The sequence below is a fragment of the Acanthochromis polyacanthus genome, chromosome 13 (genome assembly GCF_021347895.1).
Source record: "Acanthochromis polyacanthus isolate Apoly-LR-REF ecotype Palm Island chromosome 13, KAUST_Apoly_ChrSc, whole genome shotgun sequence".
In the NCBI taxonomy this organism is placed as follows: Eukaryota; Metazoa; Chordata; class Actinopteri; family Pomacentridae; genus Acanthochromis; species Acanthochromis polyacanthus.
In genome coordinates this window covers 31,297,818-31,314,913 of record NC_067125.1, presented here as the reverse complement: position 1 = coordinate 31,314,913, position 17,096 = coordinate 31,297,818, and the positions used below count along the sequence as shown (strand labels likewise).

The 17,096-nt window shown below is 43.5% G+C and overlaps 1 protein-coding gene across 1 annotated transcript; it reads right to left on the bottom strand.

Annotated features, from left to right (window-relative positions):
* Window positions 1–5,959: 5,959 nt before the first annotated feature.
* LOC110946031 (dehydrogenase/reductase SDR family member 11-like) lies at window positions 5,960–11,912 on the bottom strand. Its single transcript, XM_051958282.1, has 7 exons — window positions 11,688–11,912; window positions 8,941–9,150; window positions 8,741–8,835; window positions 6,627–6,756; window positions 6,386–6,475; window positions 6,224–6,289; window positions 5,960–6,115 (listed from the first exon to the last, which is right to left on the bottom strand). Exons 1-7 carry the CDS (start codon window positions 11,817–11,819, stop codon window positions 6,074–6,076), a joined length of 765 nt encoding a protein of 254 aa, XP_051814242.1. The 5' UTR covers window positions 11,820–11,912; the 3' UTR covers window positions 5,960–6,073.
* Between the last annotated feature and the right edge of the window lie 5,184 nt (window positions 11,913–17,096).

Below are 17,096 nucleotides of genomic sequence, written 5' to 3'. Positions count from 1 at the left end.
GGAATTACATTGGTGCTGTTAAATCCTGATGTAGAATAAAAGGCCTTTATTGTCGTATACAATGAAATTGGGAGCGTTGCTCCATTTGGTGCTTAGAAAATATATACAATAAAAATATAATACAATGTATATACAATACATGTAAAGTTCAAGGCGATTCAAAAACTCATTTACAGAGTTTGTTGCTTCAAAATCTTCCATGTTGACTATTGATTTTCATTTTCTGACAGCTCTGCTTGCATAAGGCTGCTCTTAGATGGATTCTATCAACTTTATCTCATTTTTTGTCCTTTTAAACTATGATGCCAGATGCACAACTTTAAATAAGAAGTAAACCTAAATATCTCACTTTCTCTGAAATTTGAACTTTACTTTAACGTTGTGCATCTGGCATCACAGTCCACACTTCTTCAGATTTCTCTGCTGCAATTCAACCACTGTTTCCCTACACTGTGATTACAAAGGAAAGGAAAGAACAAGAAAATCATCTTTAACATTTTACATTTGGGTAAAATACCTACTTAAATTGGAATAATTACAACTTTCAAAAAGACTGTCCTTCAAATAAAGTTGCAGCAATGCTTAATTAAGAGTAATTAAATTAATTAAGTACAGCTAACTTTCACCAGTGGCAATAAAATTACTTGTTAACTGAATTTAGATGAATTGTGCTGCCAATTTAAGCATTTAAGTTGGTCCAACATTTTTGTTTTTCAGTGCACCACATCTGATTAGAACTAATGGAGCCATTGTCCTGTAATTCATGCACCCATAACCAATAACAGATCTTATAAAAGTCCTGATTATTATGATTAATGTTCAGCTCTCTGGTCACTTATTGCTACCGTCTTCTTTTCATGTACCTACATGTTATTCAGTCCTGAAATCAGACGCTTAGACATTTGTGTTTTAACTCTTTCAACGTGTTTATTGTGTTTTATTATTGCTGTGATGCTTTCTTTTTAAAAACCAAACACTCCACAGGTATATATTCTGCGTCCAGGACGACCACAAACTGTAGGAAAATAGTGAAATCAGTTGTGTTATAAACAGATTGTTGCTAAATAAGTGTACTGCCAACAGTACACTTGCCACGTTTGATGCGGGCCACAGAACAAGTCCAAACTCATTATTTAATGAACACATATGTGGGAGTGGATCTTGTTTGAACACCAGGAGGAGTCATTTAGTGCTGTAAAAGACAACAACAAAAACCCAGAAGATAAATTTAATGCAAATATAAGTAAATATTTACAGCAATAATAGTCATACTGTTACAAATCCACCTAGCAAGCTTAAATATTAGGTGAAGACCATTCAGATACACCTTTTAAATATTAGGGGGGTGTATTTGTTCTACTTCTGGATAGCTCATAGTCATATGCCAACCCATCCGTTTCACATGTGCTTCCTCCTTGTTGTGTTGTGATTAGAGACGCTGGGTTCAAATTCCTTGTTTATGGATATTTGGCCAATAAAGATTCAGTTCAATCTCACCCTTGGATCACTCACAGCCATAGAGTTCATGCATTCGTCTCCATTCTTGTTCTACATTTCCATGGTTGTAAATCACACTACCATTTTCTGAACAGCTTTTTTACTCATTGACCACTTTATTAGGAACACCACAGTGGCTCAGACACAGTTTTTCCTCTTAAACTGCTTCTGCTGAGGAGACGACGGAAAGATTCCTGTGACATTCGGCTTCATGTTGCTATAATTCCTCACGTATTTCTGACAGCTGCCAGTGTCTAATTCGAGCACAGACCAAAGGTTAGGATTCAGATCTGGTGAGCAAGGAGCCATCCGACTGAGCACAAACACTCAGATCAGTCATGCTAGTCACATATATTCACATAGCTTCCCCGGTTATGTTTGACGTAAATATCTGGGTCATTCCAGAACTGGAGGACATTTGGGCTTCAAAATTTTTTAACAATACACCTTCTCTTTTACAGTTTTCTGCACCATATTCATCAATAATAGGTAAAAAACAAACAAAGGGTTGATTGGGAGATCCGGAGGTCCGGTTAGGGAGGTCCGGCCAGGGGAAGCCAGAGGGGAACCACAAAGCAGGAGGGAGCCTTGGCGGGGAACCAGAGAGGGACACGGTGCGGGGGGAACCAAGGTGGGAAGCACAAGCAGGAGGGAGCCGAGGTGGGGAACCAGAGTGGGTCGCAGTCCGGTTGGCAGGGCAGGAGGGAATCCGGGCAGCTGGGTCTTGGGGTAGTCTGGTTTGACAATCTGGCAGGGTGTGGAAGGTTCAGCCGGTCTTTATTGTTGACGTGTAATTATGGAGATGAGGTTCAGCTGTCCGGGACCCGTGGGGATGACTGATTGCCTGAGTGAAGGCAGCCGTGAACTGCACTCCACTCAGGCTCCGTGCTGGTGGGGAAAACAGGGGCAGAGGCAGAGAGGAGAGACCGAGAGAGAGACAGGGAGACAGAGAGAGAGGGAGAGAGGAGCTAGAGAGAGAGAGAAAGGGGGGAGACAGATGGGAAAAAGGTATTTGGGATGCCAGGTGGGAGGAACGGGGCCCTGACAGTCAAGACCTTTGATGACATGTGTCAGTACCACGATTCAACATGGCTTTCTGCGTTGTTGATTGCATGTTCGCTGTGAGTGTCACACATGTTGTTTTATCGTTCAAAGTTGCAGGCTCATATTCCTTAGCCATAGGGTCAAGAGTGTTCCATATTGCCACTTTCCTCTTCTCCTTTTCAAAGTAAGAGTTCATACCATTTGTAGATGCATGAGAAGAACCTCGTCCATCTCTGCCAGCTTAGCAGTGGATGCAGCCAGTTCGGTTTCCAGTTCCAGCTGTTCCTTTCTCCTCTTTATTTATTGCTCCTGTTCTTCCAGCACATGTCTCTCCTTTAAAGCTGCCACACGAGCAACAAGTGCAGCGCTCTCTGCTGCAGCTTTAACTCGTACAGGGAAAGTGGAACTTGACTTATAGCTGACTTCACTCTTGCTGAAGATTTCATCCACATTTAAACACTGTCACTGGGTTTGACATCATCCGGCTTAGGAATTCCACCATCATTATTAGTAGCATCACTTTCAGACACACCATTGCTCAACAGCCAGCCCTTTGTGTTGACAATAAGTTCATCGTTGAACATCATCTTTGTCTTAAACCATGTTTCATGTCTGTCTTGTTCATCTTGTGGCAATAAACCCAAAACAAAACCATGAATGGACCTTATTTCATCACACAGCTTAATGAAATCATCAAGACCATTTTCTACATCTGACCTTTTGCATTTTTGCATCAAATACTGTACATGTTCTCTTAAATTAACAGTTTTGGTTAGCTTAGTTTTTCTGTCATGTTGCAATCTCTAACTTTTGCGCAAGAGCTCTAGCAAAGAGTTTGCTCACTCTTAGGCTGTTGTGTGTCACTACAGCTGGTCACTGCATCCAGTTTACCATCTGTGGACACACAAGAATCAAAATGTTTGTCCCTTTCCACAGCGCGCTCTTCCATTTAAAACAGGAAAGACAGAGTCAATCACATCAAACAATGACGTAACGTTGTTGCTTTCCATTCATCCTGTTCAGCAGCCAATGCACTGGAATTACCCTATGATGTGTGCACACAAACTTTTATGCCCATTTAGATCTATGATAGCACTGCCCATTAGCCTAGCCGCGCTAGACAACCCACGGCAACAAATTTAATTCTCTGCCAGGGTGGGTCTAGTTACCCTCCATAAGGCTCGAGGTTGGAAGCTCCTAAAACTGGCCGGACGAATCACCATGAAGTGTAGAGTCAGAAGGCGGGTGTAACTAAGTGACAACAGAGGCGCGACTATTCTGACAGAAACAACCAGCGCACAATAAACAGTTATCTTTCGACTCGGCTTTGGCCACAGCCCTTAAAGATTTGAAGCTAAAATTCAACTTGAAAGATAAACAAAGGACGGCACTGAAGTGTTTCATTGAGAAGAAAGACATATTTGGACTTATGCTGACGGGATATGGCAAATCCTTAATATACCAGTCGGCTCCACTGGTTGGGAAGCTAATGGGACTTAGCCACAATCCGCCAGTGCTCTAGGAACTACGTCAGCCTATTCGTTGCGCTGATGGGTTGTATACCTACCCAATTGCAGCAGAGTGATTTGAAAGACAACCTTTTAGCCCGCCTCCCTCCCTGTCGAGCGTTCCTAGACCCTTGTGTCTTAAGAGCTGGGTCTAGCGCGGCTAGGCTAGCTGCCCATACCTTTATCCAGAAGAATGCCACTCCACGAAATCCATCTCCATCCTCCGTGCTGCCCACGCCAACAAACCAAACACCCATGCGAATGGCTCCTCGCACTCCGCTAGCTCTCTCCTCTCCAGCAGGTGACCAGACAGGTGTAGATAACCAGGCTGCTTAAGCTCACAGCCTGCTCCCCTTATGGCTCTAATATTTCCTTTCGCTCCTCTAACAAGAGCGCACTTTCTCTCCAAAGTCCAGCGTTTCCACTAAACAGTTTTGACTTGACTGTAGAGGCTAAGACAATGCTTGCAGCCCCTGAGGTGCTTCACCAGGATTTAAAAAGTTATTTCGCGTCAACAAACTTAACCGCGTCTGATGAAGAGATCCGAGACCAATGCTTCAGTTCCAATAATCTGCGGTTTGTTGCTTCCAACAGTTGTAGTCCAACAGCTTTTATCTCAAACAATTCACAGGTACCGGCCTTTTCAGCGGCTTCTCCAGCGGTCAAAACTGTTTTTCCTTCCGAGCGGAACACCTGCCCGGCCAAAGATCGGTTCCTATTTATAACAATGAGCTCATTGGCTCCAACACACCAGCCCCTAATTGTTAATGGCGAATAGACATAACAATTCAAATACGTACATTACAAAAAGAGCCAAACGCAAAACTTCAGTAACCATGCATGTACATCACATTATCCATTTCATCTATACCTCATGCAATAAACAAAGTTTATTGTCTTTCAACAGTATTAGTTTTGGTCTGTAGCTTAACAGAATGCACCAGACCCCCTTTGTCAGGAAAAACCTCCAGTACTTTGCCAAGAGGCCAGGACCACGCGGAGCTGACGCATCCATGATGACAACAACATCACCAACAAGAGTTCTCTTTTTCTGATTCTATTTCTGTCTCTCTTGCAACAGTGGGAGGTACTCTCCGACCCATTTCTTCCAAAACAAATCAGACATGTATTGCACTTGTCTCCAGTGACGCTTCACATACATATCTGAATGTTCAAGGAGTCCAGGAGGCCAAGCTGGCTTCCCTTTCAGCAGAAGCAAATGGTTCGGTGTGAGAGGTTCTAAATCATTTGGATCATCAGAAAGCTTGGTTTAGGGGCGATCATTACGTATGGCTTCCACTTCACACATCACTGTGTTAAGCCCATCATCATCCAACATTTGCTGGCACAAAACTGAGTTCAAAACACACTTTACAATGCGCATCATGCGCTCCCAGATGCCACCATGATGGGATCTTGCTGGTGGTTTCCACACCATTCCAACACCTGCCTGGCCAAAGATTGGTTCCTATTTATAATGATGAGCTTATTGGCTCATACAATGCATTTACTGAAGCTCTTGTAGCTACACAAATGATGATTGAATAACTGAATGAATTAGCCAGTGAGCATGGTGATTAACTCTGTGTATTATACATGTATGTGTGCTTTTTCAGCTTTTATTTTTACTTTACCATAATATTTATACATGATATATGCAGTATTCCAAGTTAGGATTTATTTATTTTAATGTGTTACAAGCATATGCGAAACAAAACCAGTGATTTCTATATGATATTGTGCATGTTTGTGTATGTGCATGTTAGTTTGCTTAAATAGTGTAATGTTCAGTGATTGTAGCTGCTGTACTAAAGTAATGAAGAATCAATTAACTGTCTGACTGTCAACGTTACTGATGTGGCATTTAGCCGCAAATCAAATTCTCTTCTGTGTAACAAAAAGGCAACAAGTTTCATGTTCCATCAGATCATGTTTTATTGTATGCTTGAGTGGAAAATCATTTTTTTTGTTACAGGAGTGAAGAACTGAGGTGGAACGTGTGTTCGCTGCCACACAGTGTATCATTACACCTGCTGCTCCACAGGACGGACCAGGAGTTCTCCGATCTGAAAAAAAAGTTAACAGATTGTGAGAAAACTGCTGATATTTCAACAGTAAAAGGACAGAAGTCAGCATCAAGAAAATAAAACAATGTATATTAAAAAAAAACATACCTGCACATGTGGAGGGGCACCAAGGACGTACAGAACAGCTTCTGCAATGTCCCCTGCAGTCAGATTCTGTCAGAGAAGTGGAAAGTGCCTAATTAGTTCTGTTTTAAATTATTTTCATTATATCAACAGGACTCTTTACTAACATAGGGACACTATTTTTACCTTTTGTTGAGAGAGCAACTGTTGGACTGTGGCTTTGTCTTTTATGAATCGGTCAGCAAATTCAGTCTCCACGAAACCAGGAGAAATACTCTGCAGGGAGAGTGAACTTCAGTTACAAGCATAATGTATGCTTTAATATTAATTGTGGAGCTGGAGATGGATTGTGGGAGATCTTAGGATTGGAAAGCAGGATGAATGAGTATCAACTATATTTCAAATGCAGACAGCAATGAAGCCTTACGGTGGCTCGGATGTGGCTCTTGGCTTCACGCAGCTCCTGCCTCAGGCCCTCGGTCAGGGCGGTCACTGCAAACTTGGTGCCGGTGTAGAAGCGTGTACCAGGAACATTTGTTACTACATGTCCTGCCACACTGTAACAAAAGATTTACCAGGTCAGAAGTTACCTACATGTACTGAAGTAATCTCAGGGCATAGACCTAAAAAAATCCCTAATGATGAATTCTGCTGCTACTTTAAAGTCATGTTTACTGTGTTTGGTCTGAAGTTGTAACAATTAGTCACTTAACTGAATTCCACTAATGCTGTTTGGCTGATACAAGAAATTTGAGGACAAGACAGAGGACACTGATGGACATTTTTCACTTTTCACTTATCAGATCAGTAACTTAAAAAAAGGGATCTGCAGATTAACTACAGACTCAGATTGATAATATAAACTAAAGCAAAAGGTAAAAGAAATTCAAATCATCTATAAAGTAAAACATACAACAAACAAATAATTCTCTTTTTTTGTTCACTGTTTTGGTTACATTAATGCCATTGTCTGACTTTGTTTGCGGTTCTGACACACAGTTTTCAAGGGCTACATTTGGTCAGTTAAGGCTAGCGACTGGTTAAAGAGACGGCTAAAGCCCTAAAGAAACACGATGTTTGTGCAAAGTGGAACTTTTTCTCTCAGACACAGTAGTCGTCCCTTCAGCTTCAAAGTCTTCTGTTTAAAGTCTTCATTTAGTTTCTGAATGACAGCAGGCAGGTTAGTTCATGTTAATGCATGTGAGTCCCTCCCTTTGAAACTGTTGGCCCTCCACATATTTATCTACAAACTGAAAGTGATCTGAGTTGTTGGGTTTTCATGCATATTCTTGGAGAGTCAAAACTTTAGCTCCAAATTAGTCAAGCTAATCACCACAACTAACACTATTGTGGCGTCTTAGCCATAAGTTTTATATTGGCTTGGTTAAGTTTGGTCCTTTATACAGATTTTATGATTCATTGGTTAGGTGAATCTCCATACCAAACTAAAACACAGAAGGGCCTCAGTCTCACTATGTATAGTTGGGGATAGTAGTATTTTGTGTAACTGTCATGCTGTTTAGTCTCTAATGTGTAAATTACTTGAGTAAAATGACACAATGGGTGATATTTACACTAGATGCATTCCTGGTCCTTTTTACTAGGGGAGTACATTGGTGCAGTAGCTGTTATCTTCAATAGGCTTTATGAAACAAAAAAAATAAAACAAAACTTGATTTAACTGTTTTGCCATACGGCATGCTTAGGATCTTGAGTATTTGAGTAATTAGACATTGATTTTAATGTAAAGCACTTTCTAACTTTGTTAAAGTGACACATCATCAAAGCTATCATTATGATTAAAAATCAAGTATTTTATTCATGTTATTTACCTAATTTATGTGCACTCGTTTCATTTCAGCTCAGTCTCCACTAGTTTTGATGCTGTATTTGTTACTCCCTATCTACTTGTGTCTGTTTCCACACATGGATCTACTCTGGTCTGATGGACGGTGGAAATGAGACTCGTATGGAGCAGAACAAACATTAGCAGATGAAGTGGAGATAACGGTACTCGAGCTGACAACTCCCTGCAGGTGTTGAGAGTGTTTTGTAATGCTAGCCTGGGCTGGATTCCTTTTCGCTGCCTCTGGTGGAGCAGACGTGTCTTTTGTTTTGGTCTGACAAGCCAGAGTTAAGTTGTGCAGAGCAGCAGGTTGAACAAGTGACTGCCAGTTAACATGTAGGACTCAGTAATGAAACAAATTTCACTCACTCTAATAAACTATAACTCAAAAATTCAATGGAGATACACTCATTGAAAACAACCTGAGAGGTTTGTGTGAGAACAGCAGACAGGAAGTCCAGCAGTTCAAACAAGGGAGCTGTAATGTAACCACAAAGCTGCCAGCGAGGACAAAACTCAGAACAGTGACAAATATGAAGACGGAACTGCAAACAAAAGGGCATAGGGGAGGTTTTGTTTGACTATATTTGCACAAATCTGATTAGTTAACCGGACACGAAAAAAAAATCCTCACACTTTAAATGGTGATGATTTACTGACTCAACAGAAAAGATAATCAATAAATAAAACTGCACCTGTTCAGGTTGATGATGTGACCGTCATCAACGTTTCTTTCCTTCATCGACTGATACGCTTCACGTGTGCAGATGGACAAGGCAAGAACGTTCACCTGGAAGAAATCGAGCAGAAAGAAAGTAAAGAAAGGCACAGGTTTTATAACATTATTAGCTTTAACTCTTGTTCAAATGTCTCAATAATAAAACCAAGTTCTTACATCCAGCATGTTCTTCCAGCCGCTGGTTTTGCCGCTCAACAGCGGGTCATTATTGGCCAATCCAGCATTGTTGATGCAAACATCTACACCTTTGTGCTGCGCTTTGATGGTTGCAAACATGGCCAGAATGTCGTCCTCTTTGGTCAGGTCACACTTGATAGGCACCAAAACCCCAGCGTAGCCTGCTTTTTTACACTCTGCTGCCAGTTCCTGAAATGAGAATTTAAAAAATAACAGATGCTCAGCTTCACAATCGAGTCTGTGGTTTTAGGAACCTGCCACTCAAATGCTGGATTTTGACTGAAATCTTTAGAATTGGGGAATATAAGTTTACAAATACTCTCTTTAGCATTTACATTTTTTCATAAAGTGAGCCTTTATTTTGGAAGATAGACCTATTATTTTCTCAATTAATGGATTAGTTGTTTTGTCTATAAAATATCAAAAAAAGGTGAAAAATGTCAATCAGCATTTTTCAAAGTGCAAGATAATGTCCTCAAATGTCCACAAACCAAAGATACAGTGCCTATCATAAGTATTCACCCCCTTTGATGGTTTACCCTTTTATTGCTTTCATAAATCAATCATGGTCAATATAATTTGGCTCTTTTAACAAAAAAAATTATTGGAAAAAACTCTTTAATGTCAAAGTGAAAACAGATTTCTATAAAGTAATGTTAATGAAAGAAAATTACATAAATGAAAATAATTGTTTGCATAATTATTCACCCCCTTTTTAATTTAATGGTCTAATTCAATAGAGGTCCATCAAATTGTTGCCAATAGTCTCACAATTAGTGAAATGAAGATCACCTGAGTGGTGTGGGTGTGTTTCAAGTGACTGAGTTGTAAAACACCTGTGTCTGAAGGGTCCAGAGAGTGGTTGATCAGTATTCCTGGCTACCATTACACCATGAAGACAGAAGAACACTCTAAGCAACTCAGGGAAAGGGTTATTGAGAAGTACAATTCAGGGGATGGTTACAAAAAAATTTCCAAGGCACTGAACATCCCCCGGAGTTCAGTGAAATCAATTATCAAGAAATAGAAGGAATATGGCACTTGTGTGAATCTGCTTAGATCAGGCCACCCTCGTAAACTGAGTGACTGTGCAAGTAGGAGACTAGTGAGAGGAGCCACCAAGACCCCTACAACTACTCTGAAGGAGTTACAAGCTTCAGCTGCTGAGATGGGAGAGACTGTGCATGTAGCAACTGCTGCCCGGGTTCTTCACCGGTCAAAGCTTTATGGGAGAGTGGCAATGAGAAAGCCACTGTTTAAGAAAAGTCATATTAGATCTGGACTAGAGTTTGCCAAAAAGCACGTGGAAGACTCCATGGTCTAGTGGAAGAAGATTCTTTGGTCTAATGAGACCAAAATTGAGCTTTATGGCCATCAGACAAGACATCATGTTTGGCGGAAACCAAACACTGCACATCACCAAAAACACACCATCCCCACTGTGAAGCATGGTGGTGGCAGCATCATGCTGTGGGGATGTTTCTCAGCAACTGGACCTGGAAGGCTTGTAAAGATAGAGGGCAGAATGAATGCTGCAAAATACACTGAAATCCTGGGGGACAATCTTTTTCAGTCTGCAAGAGAACTACGTCTTGGGAGAAGATTTATTTTCCAGCAAGACAATGATCCAAAGCATACTGCAAAAGCAACACAGGAATGGTCAAAAAAGAACCAGATAAATGTTCTGGAGTGGCCGAGTCAAAGCTCAGACCTCAGTCCTATAGAGAATTTGTGGCTGGACTTGAAAAGGGCTGTTCATGCCCGATACCCGTGCAACCTGACAGAGCTTGAGCAGTTTTGCAAAGAAGAATGGAGCAAAATTGCAGTGGGCAGATGTGCAAGACTGATTGAGACCTATCCACACAGACTCACTGCTGTGATTGCAGCCAAAGGTGCATCTACTAAATACTGACTTGAAGGGGGTGAATAATTATGCAAACAATTATTTTCCTTTATATAATTCTTTCATTAACATTACTTTATAGAAATCTGTTTTCACTTTGACATTAAAGAGTTTTTTCCAATAATTTTTTTTGTTAAAAAAGCTAAATTTTATTGACCATGATTGATTTATGAAAGCAATAAAAGGGTAAACCATCAAAGGGGGTGAATACGTATGATAGGCACTGTATTCAGTTTGCTGTCATAGAGGAGGAAAGAAACCAGAAAATATTCACTTGTATGCAGGTGAAATCAGAGGATTTAAGACTTTTTAGGTGCTCAAATCAATTAATTGTGCAGCTCTCAGTGCATTTCATCTCTTGATCTGTTTAGTCAAAACTATTTAATTGCATTTTCTGAGTGAAATCACATCTCTGCCTTTTTAAAGTATAACATCTATTTTGTAAAACATTTGAGGGGTTTATTGAATTAAGATTTAATAATAAAAAAAATTTCCAGTTCAATTAGCAACACATTCACTGCACTTATTTCAGTAGTTCTTTTTCAAAAATGCATTGTTTCTGTGTGAGTTTCTTACTCGGTGCAATGAATCATTTGGATTCACTTTATGTAAAATTAAGTCATAAGATCTCCTGAGTTAGTGTTTCTCTCCACAGCTAAAATTTGACTCTGACTCTTCCAGAAAACTGCAGAAATGAAAGTAATAATGAAGTTACTCTCTGTCATTCAGCATCTCCTCTGTTGTAATTCTGTCCAAAGGGGGAAAAAAACAACCTAATTTCTCCTGAAAACTGCAGAAATGAAGTTTTCTCTTTAGTTCAAACCTTGATTTGGTCCACGTTCCTGGCACAGCCCACCACCGTCATCCCACAGCGGACCAGCACTTTGGCTACAGCCGCCCCGATCCCCACTGAGGCTCCGGTCACCAGAGCCACTCTGCCCTTCCAGCGGTCCATCACAGCGACACACGGAAAGTACAGAGGAAGAAGAGAAGACGGAGAGTCTGACAACCACGGAGGCGTGAATGCAGCACACTGGACACGGTACGTCGCTGTCACAGTTAAATACACCACTGTGTTGCGTTTACAATCCAGGTGTACTGCAGGAAATCAGAGAACTCAGCTCCACCTGCAGATCGCTGCAAAGAATTCAAACTTTCTCTGTCTTGCACGGTGTTTTCTCATGAATCATCTCCATGTTTATCCCTGTTGGTTGCAAAAGTGATAAATAATTTCTTCCTTTTAGGACAAATGTTTCTTTTATTTTAAAGCAAATACCCTCTACTTAAATTCAGATCGTATCCACAGTGGTGCGTTCAAGGTGCAGTATGAAGGCAGAGCAATGAAATTCAGGTCAGATGCCAACTACAAAGTTCATTTCTGCAGTTTTAGGTGGAATCAGAGAGTCAGAGTTCATCTTTTATAACTTTTCTAGAACTTCTTATCAAAGAGAAACAGGTGAAAGTTACTGTTACAGGAGGCAACGGCTGAAAATGTATTTTTATCTGTCTCTCACACTGAGTTAAATTAATCTATGAGAGCAAACAAAAGCACAATACAAAGTGGAAATGCAAAGTAAAACATTTCATTATTTATATTTGCTTTTTGCTATTAGATCAGTTTCTGCTGTGTCACGCTGATGCAAGCAAAAGCAAAAGGGCATGTACGCTCACAGTTTATTACACTATTTACACACGTGGACAGCGTTATTTGTACCCTGGCCCAGGCCTGTTTCATGAGATTATTTTTTTAAATAATTCTGTTAAACAATGGTTCAAAAGCAATGTCTGATTTTCATTGGTTAATTTTCATAGAATTTTTATTTATTATTACTTTTGTCAGATCAAAATTATTTCTGTGACCATTGTGGGTTTTTCTTTCACTAACTGAGGGGTACCAACAATTACATACATACTGTACATACATTAAATCCCTTGTCTGCTCTCAAATAACACATCGTCCATCGTGTCCAATGATGCAAACGAGAACAAATTCAAACAACTCGTCTGACTGAACATTCCTGCTGGTTCATTTAGCCTTCCAGAATCTGACCATAACATCATTGTTTGTCAGTATATTGAATCCCAGCAGCAATAAATTGATTTGAAAATTACATGACTTTTATATTAAGGCAGTGAAAATCATTATGTTTAGGGGGAACACTGCAGATCTTGTTGTCATAATTGAATTTTCTATAAAGTGAACCAAAATAATTCATGATACTGAATAAGAAAATTTTAGCAAAACAATGCATTTCTTGACAATTAATTAAACTTGAACAAATCAGGCTTTGTAAATCTTAACGCAATGAATTCAAAGATCAGAACTTGTTGAATTAACTTAAAAAGACTATGTAAAGCTATTTAGAGTTATGTTTGTGTCACATAAACACAGCTTTGATCATCTTGACATTTGTGCACACTAAGGCAACAAAATGGCGTCATGCATGATAAAATAAAAAAAACACTCTCACTGACATTGTAAAATAAATTGAGCAGAGGGTAACTGCAACCAGAAAACAATAAAATGAGTAAACAGAGATAAAATGAACAGAGAATTAATCTCTTAGTTGTCAGCTGTCCAATTAATCATCAACTACTTTAATAATCAACCAACTACTTTGAGAATTTAAAAAAAACAACTCTTCATTGTCTGATTCCAGCTTCTTAAATGTGAATATTTTCTCTCGTGATCCAACATGCACAATGTTTATTTAATCTTTCCTCCCTTTGACAGAATATCTGCTGTGAAAAAGCTCAACAGAGTTTAGGATTTCCTCATCACGTTGGAATTCCAATATTTAGGAAGCTAAATAATGAATCAACTATTACTGGAGCTGACGAGGGCTACTAATCAATGTTTCCATTCCTGGTTAATTTTTAAATCAAAGTTGTGCAACTCTAGTTAAACAAAACATCCTATGCATCAAACAGCAAAAGGAATATGTGAGGGAAAAGAAGAACATTCAGTGGTGCAAAAAAATGTCAACTCAAAGGTAAATTTTAATCACATATTTGATAAGAAATCATTTGTCGTTTTACTTTTTTGATAGTTTGCAGTGGATGCCATCTGTACTGGAAAACAAGGACATCAGAACGCTGATAGAGGACTAAAGTTCAGCGTTCAACATGGTCATCTCCACTGTATTAACAGAAAAACTCCTTGTAATGAACATTGCCACGCCTCAGCATTGTGCACTCAGTATCATGCTGTATTGACTCAAAAGCTACAACTGAGCTGCAGCAAATGTGTCACAAAACGAGGTGGCGAACCCGAGCGGAGACCACACTACCGAGGCAGGAATTGGTTGAATGAGTGTTTTATTGAGAGAGATGGGGAGTCATGGAGAGCCGGGAGACGGTCCAGGAGGGAGCGGAGAAGAGGAGTCTGAGGGTGGAGGCCCAGAGCCTGGAATCAGCGGTCGGAGGTGGTTCAGGGAGGATCAGAGTGCGGCGGCTGGGGAGTGTGTGGACGCCTGGCGGCGGCAGGAGGACGGCAGACGAGGATGCCAGAGGGAGGAAGAAGGGAAAAGGGATTTGGATGTCAGGAAGGACAGGGGGAGGAGGAGGCCCTGACAGGACGGCCCGGGGGCAGGAAGGATGGTGGTTGGGTTGGCCGGAGAGACCGTTCCGTTGGGTGACTTGTGGATTGGGCCGGCAGGAGGAGTCGCTCCGGAGGACGACCCGGAGGCTGAACAAGCCAAGACTGGATGGGCCGGAGGGATTGTTCCAGAGGCAGGTCCAGGAGCTCGAGGGACAGTAATCAGTCCAGCCGGGGGGCCCGTTCTGTAGGACGGCTCCTGGACTGTACCGGCAGGAGGAACTGCTCCGGAGGGCGACCCGAAGGCTGGACTGGCCGGGACTGGACCAGTGGCAGGAACTATTCCGGAGGACGACCCGGGGTCTGGACGGAGCGGGGCTGGACGAGCCTGTGGATCCGCTCCGAAGGACAGCTCGGAAGGTGATCCGAGAGCTGGACCGACCGGTGAGGTCGCTCTGGAGGGCGGCCCGGGGACTGGGCAGGCAGAAGAAACCACTCCAGACGACACCCAAAAGGCTGGACTGGCCGGCCGGACCGCTCCGGGAGATGGCCTGGGGGCTGGACAAGCAGGGTGGAGCTTTCCGAAGGGCGCTCCGGGGCTTGGTGGACGCTCCGAAGGGGAAGCTCCGAGGGTCGGACTGGGACCTGGTGGACGCGGAACTCTTCTGGGGGCCGAGCCGGGGGCCGGTCCAAGAATCGGTGGTGCCGGGACCCGTTCGGGGGCCTGACCGGTAGCTGGACTGAGGACCGGCAGTGGAGTGATTCCTCCGGGGGCCATGCCAGGGGCCAGATTGAGGACTGGTGGCGACGGGATCCCTCCGGGGGCCTGACCGGTGGTCAAACTGAGGACCAGCGGCAGGGAGATTCCTCTGGGGGCCGTGACGGAGGCCGGACTGGGGACCGGTGGCGACGGGACTCCTCCGGAGGCCTGACCGGTGGTTGGACAGGGGACCAGCGACGAAGAGATTCCTCCAGGGGCCGGATTGGAGACCAGAGACGGCAAGATCTCTTCGGGGGTCGGGCCGGTGGACGGACCGGGGACCAGCAACGGTGGGCCCCCTCCGGGGACTGGGTCGGTTGCCGGACTGGGGACCAGCAGTGACAGGGGATCCGTGGAAGCTTTCCTGGGGCCGGGGGCTCCTCTGGAGGCGGGACTGGAGGTGGGGCTGAGGACCCTTCCGGGGATGGAGCAGAAGACAGGGACCCCTGTCCCGGAGAATCCCCCGAGGGCAGAGCTCGGGCCGGTGGGTCCTCCAGGAGCTGAGCTGAAGCTGGTGGACCCTCCGGGGACAGAACTGGATCCGGGGACTCCTCCGGGGGCAGAGCAGCAGCCAGTGGATCCTCCGGGGGTGGAGCAGGAGTCAGGGAATCCCCCGAGGGCAGAGCTGGGGCCGGTGGGTCCTCCAGGAACTGAGCTGAAGCCGGTGGATCCTCCGGGGGCGGAACTGGAGCCGATGTATCCTCCGGGAGCAGAGCTGAATCCGGAGGATCGTCTGGGGGCAGAGCTAGAGCTGGTGGATCCTCCGGGGGTAGAGCTGGGGACGGCAGATCCTCCGGGGACAGAGCTGGAACCGGGGTATTTTCTGAGGGCGGAGCTTGAACCGAAGGACCAGGGTCCGAGAGAGGGACTAAGGAGGTCACCATAGCAGGGAAACCCATTGGGGTGGTCACAGCCGAGGCGTCCCCAGATGTCGGTGCTCGGGCCCACTCTCTCGAGACCCGGTGAATCGTGCTGGCCCTACCCTGGGCTCGGGGGAGGCGTCACACCACCACATGACTGCCGAGGGGGGGCTAGGAACCCCCGAGGCTGCCCAGGAGGCGCTCTGTCTCTTCTGAAACTCGGGGTGGCACTGCATCTCCACAAGGACTGGAGGGAGGCATCCCACCTCCTCAGGAATTCGAAGGAGGCCCTACGCCATAACAGGGACTCGGGGGTGGCGTCTCGCTCCCTCATGGGCACAGAGGGGATTCCAAGCACCGACAGGAATCCGGGGAGGATAGCATCCCACCTTGCCGAAACAGTAAGGGCAACCTGCCCCCCCCCCCCCCCCCCCCCCCCCCCCCTTGTGGGTATAGGGGAACCTCTGTCCCAAACCCCACTCGTGAATAGGTATCTCTTAATTTTTTAGCATTTTTACCAAGCCCCCATGGCCTGCAGAGTGTAGGGAAACACCTGGGGATGTTTGTGAGGCACTAGCTACATGCAGAGGCCTTGTTTACCAACTCACAGCTCTCTGGTATGTCTAGAGGCTGAGAAATAATCACTTAAAGATGCAAAAAACGCTGGCGAGGCTTTTTATAGCCCAAATTCTGAAAAATTCAGACCCCCACAACTCAGAAACTATTTGAGCTACAGGCCTACAATTTTGCATAGAAAGTACTTTTGTGACTATCTAATGGTATGCAAATTTAGGACTAATTTGAAAATGGTGCGGCAACCACCATCTGGTGAAACCACACGGAATGACCCCTTATGTCTTTACATAGCAGCTAGCTTGTCGTTAATGCTACATTTATGCTCAAAATTTTTCTTACTGCAGTTTCAAAGAAAACAACTGCTGTGATTTTTGCCTGCATTTACATGAGGGGAAGAAAAACCTTCACTGGAGCAAAACAATGTCATCTCAAAGTTGAATTTTATCACAAATTTGATAAGAAATCATTTGTCCTTTTACTTTTTTAATAGTTTGCAGT

What these genes read in the sequence shown, in the direction of transcription:
- LOC110946031 (XM_051958282.1), bottom strand. Translation starts at nt 11,819, where the DNA reads ATGGACCGCTGGAAGGGCAGAGTGGCTCTGGTGACCGGAGCCTCAGTG. An exon ending in GGAACGTGGACCAAATCAAG is followed by an intron (nt 9,151 to 11,687) that starts GTTTGAACTAAA and finishes TTCTCATTTCAG; the next exon opens with GAACTGGCAGCAGAGTGTAA. An exon ending in AGAGCCACATCCGAGCCACC is followed by an intron (nt 6,476 to 6,626) that starts GTAAGGCTTCAT and finishes CTCTCCCTGCAG; the next exon opens with AGTATTTCTCCTGGTTTCGT.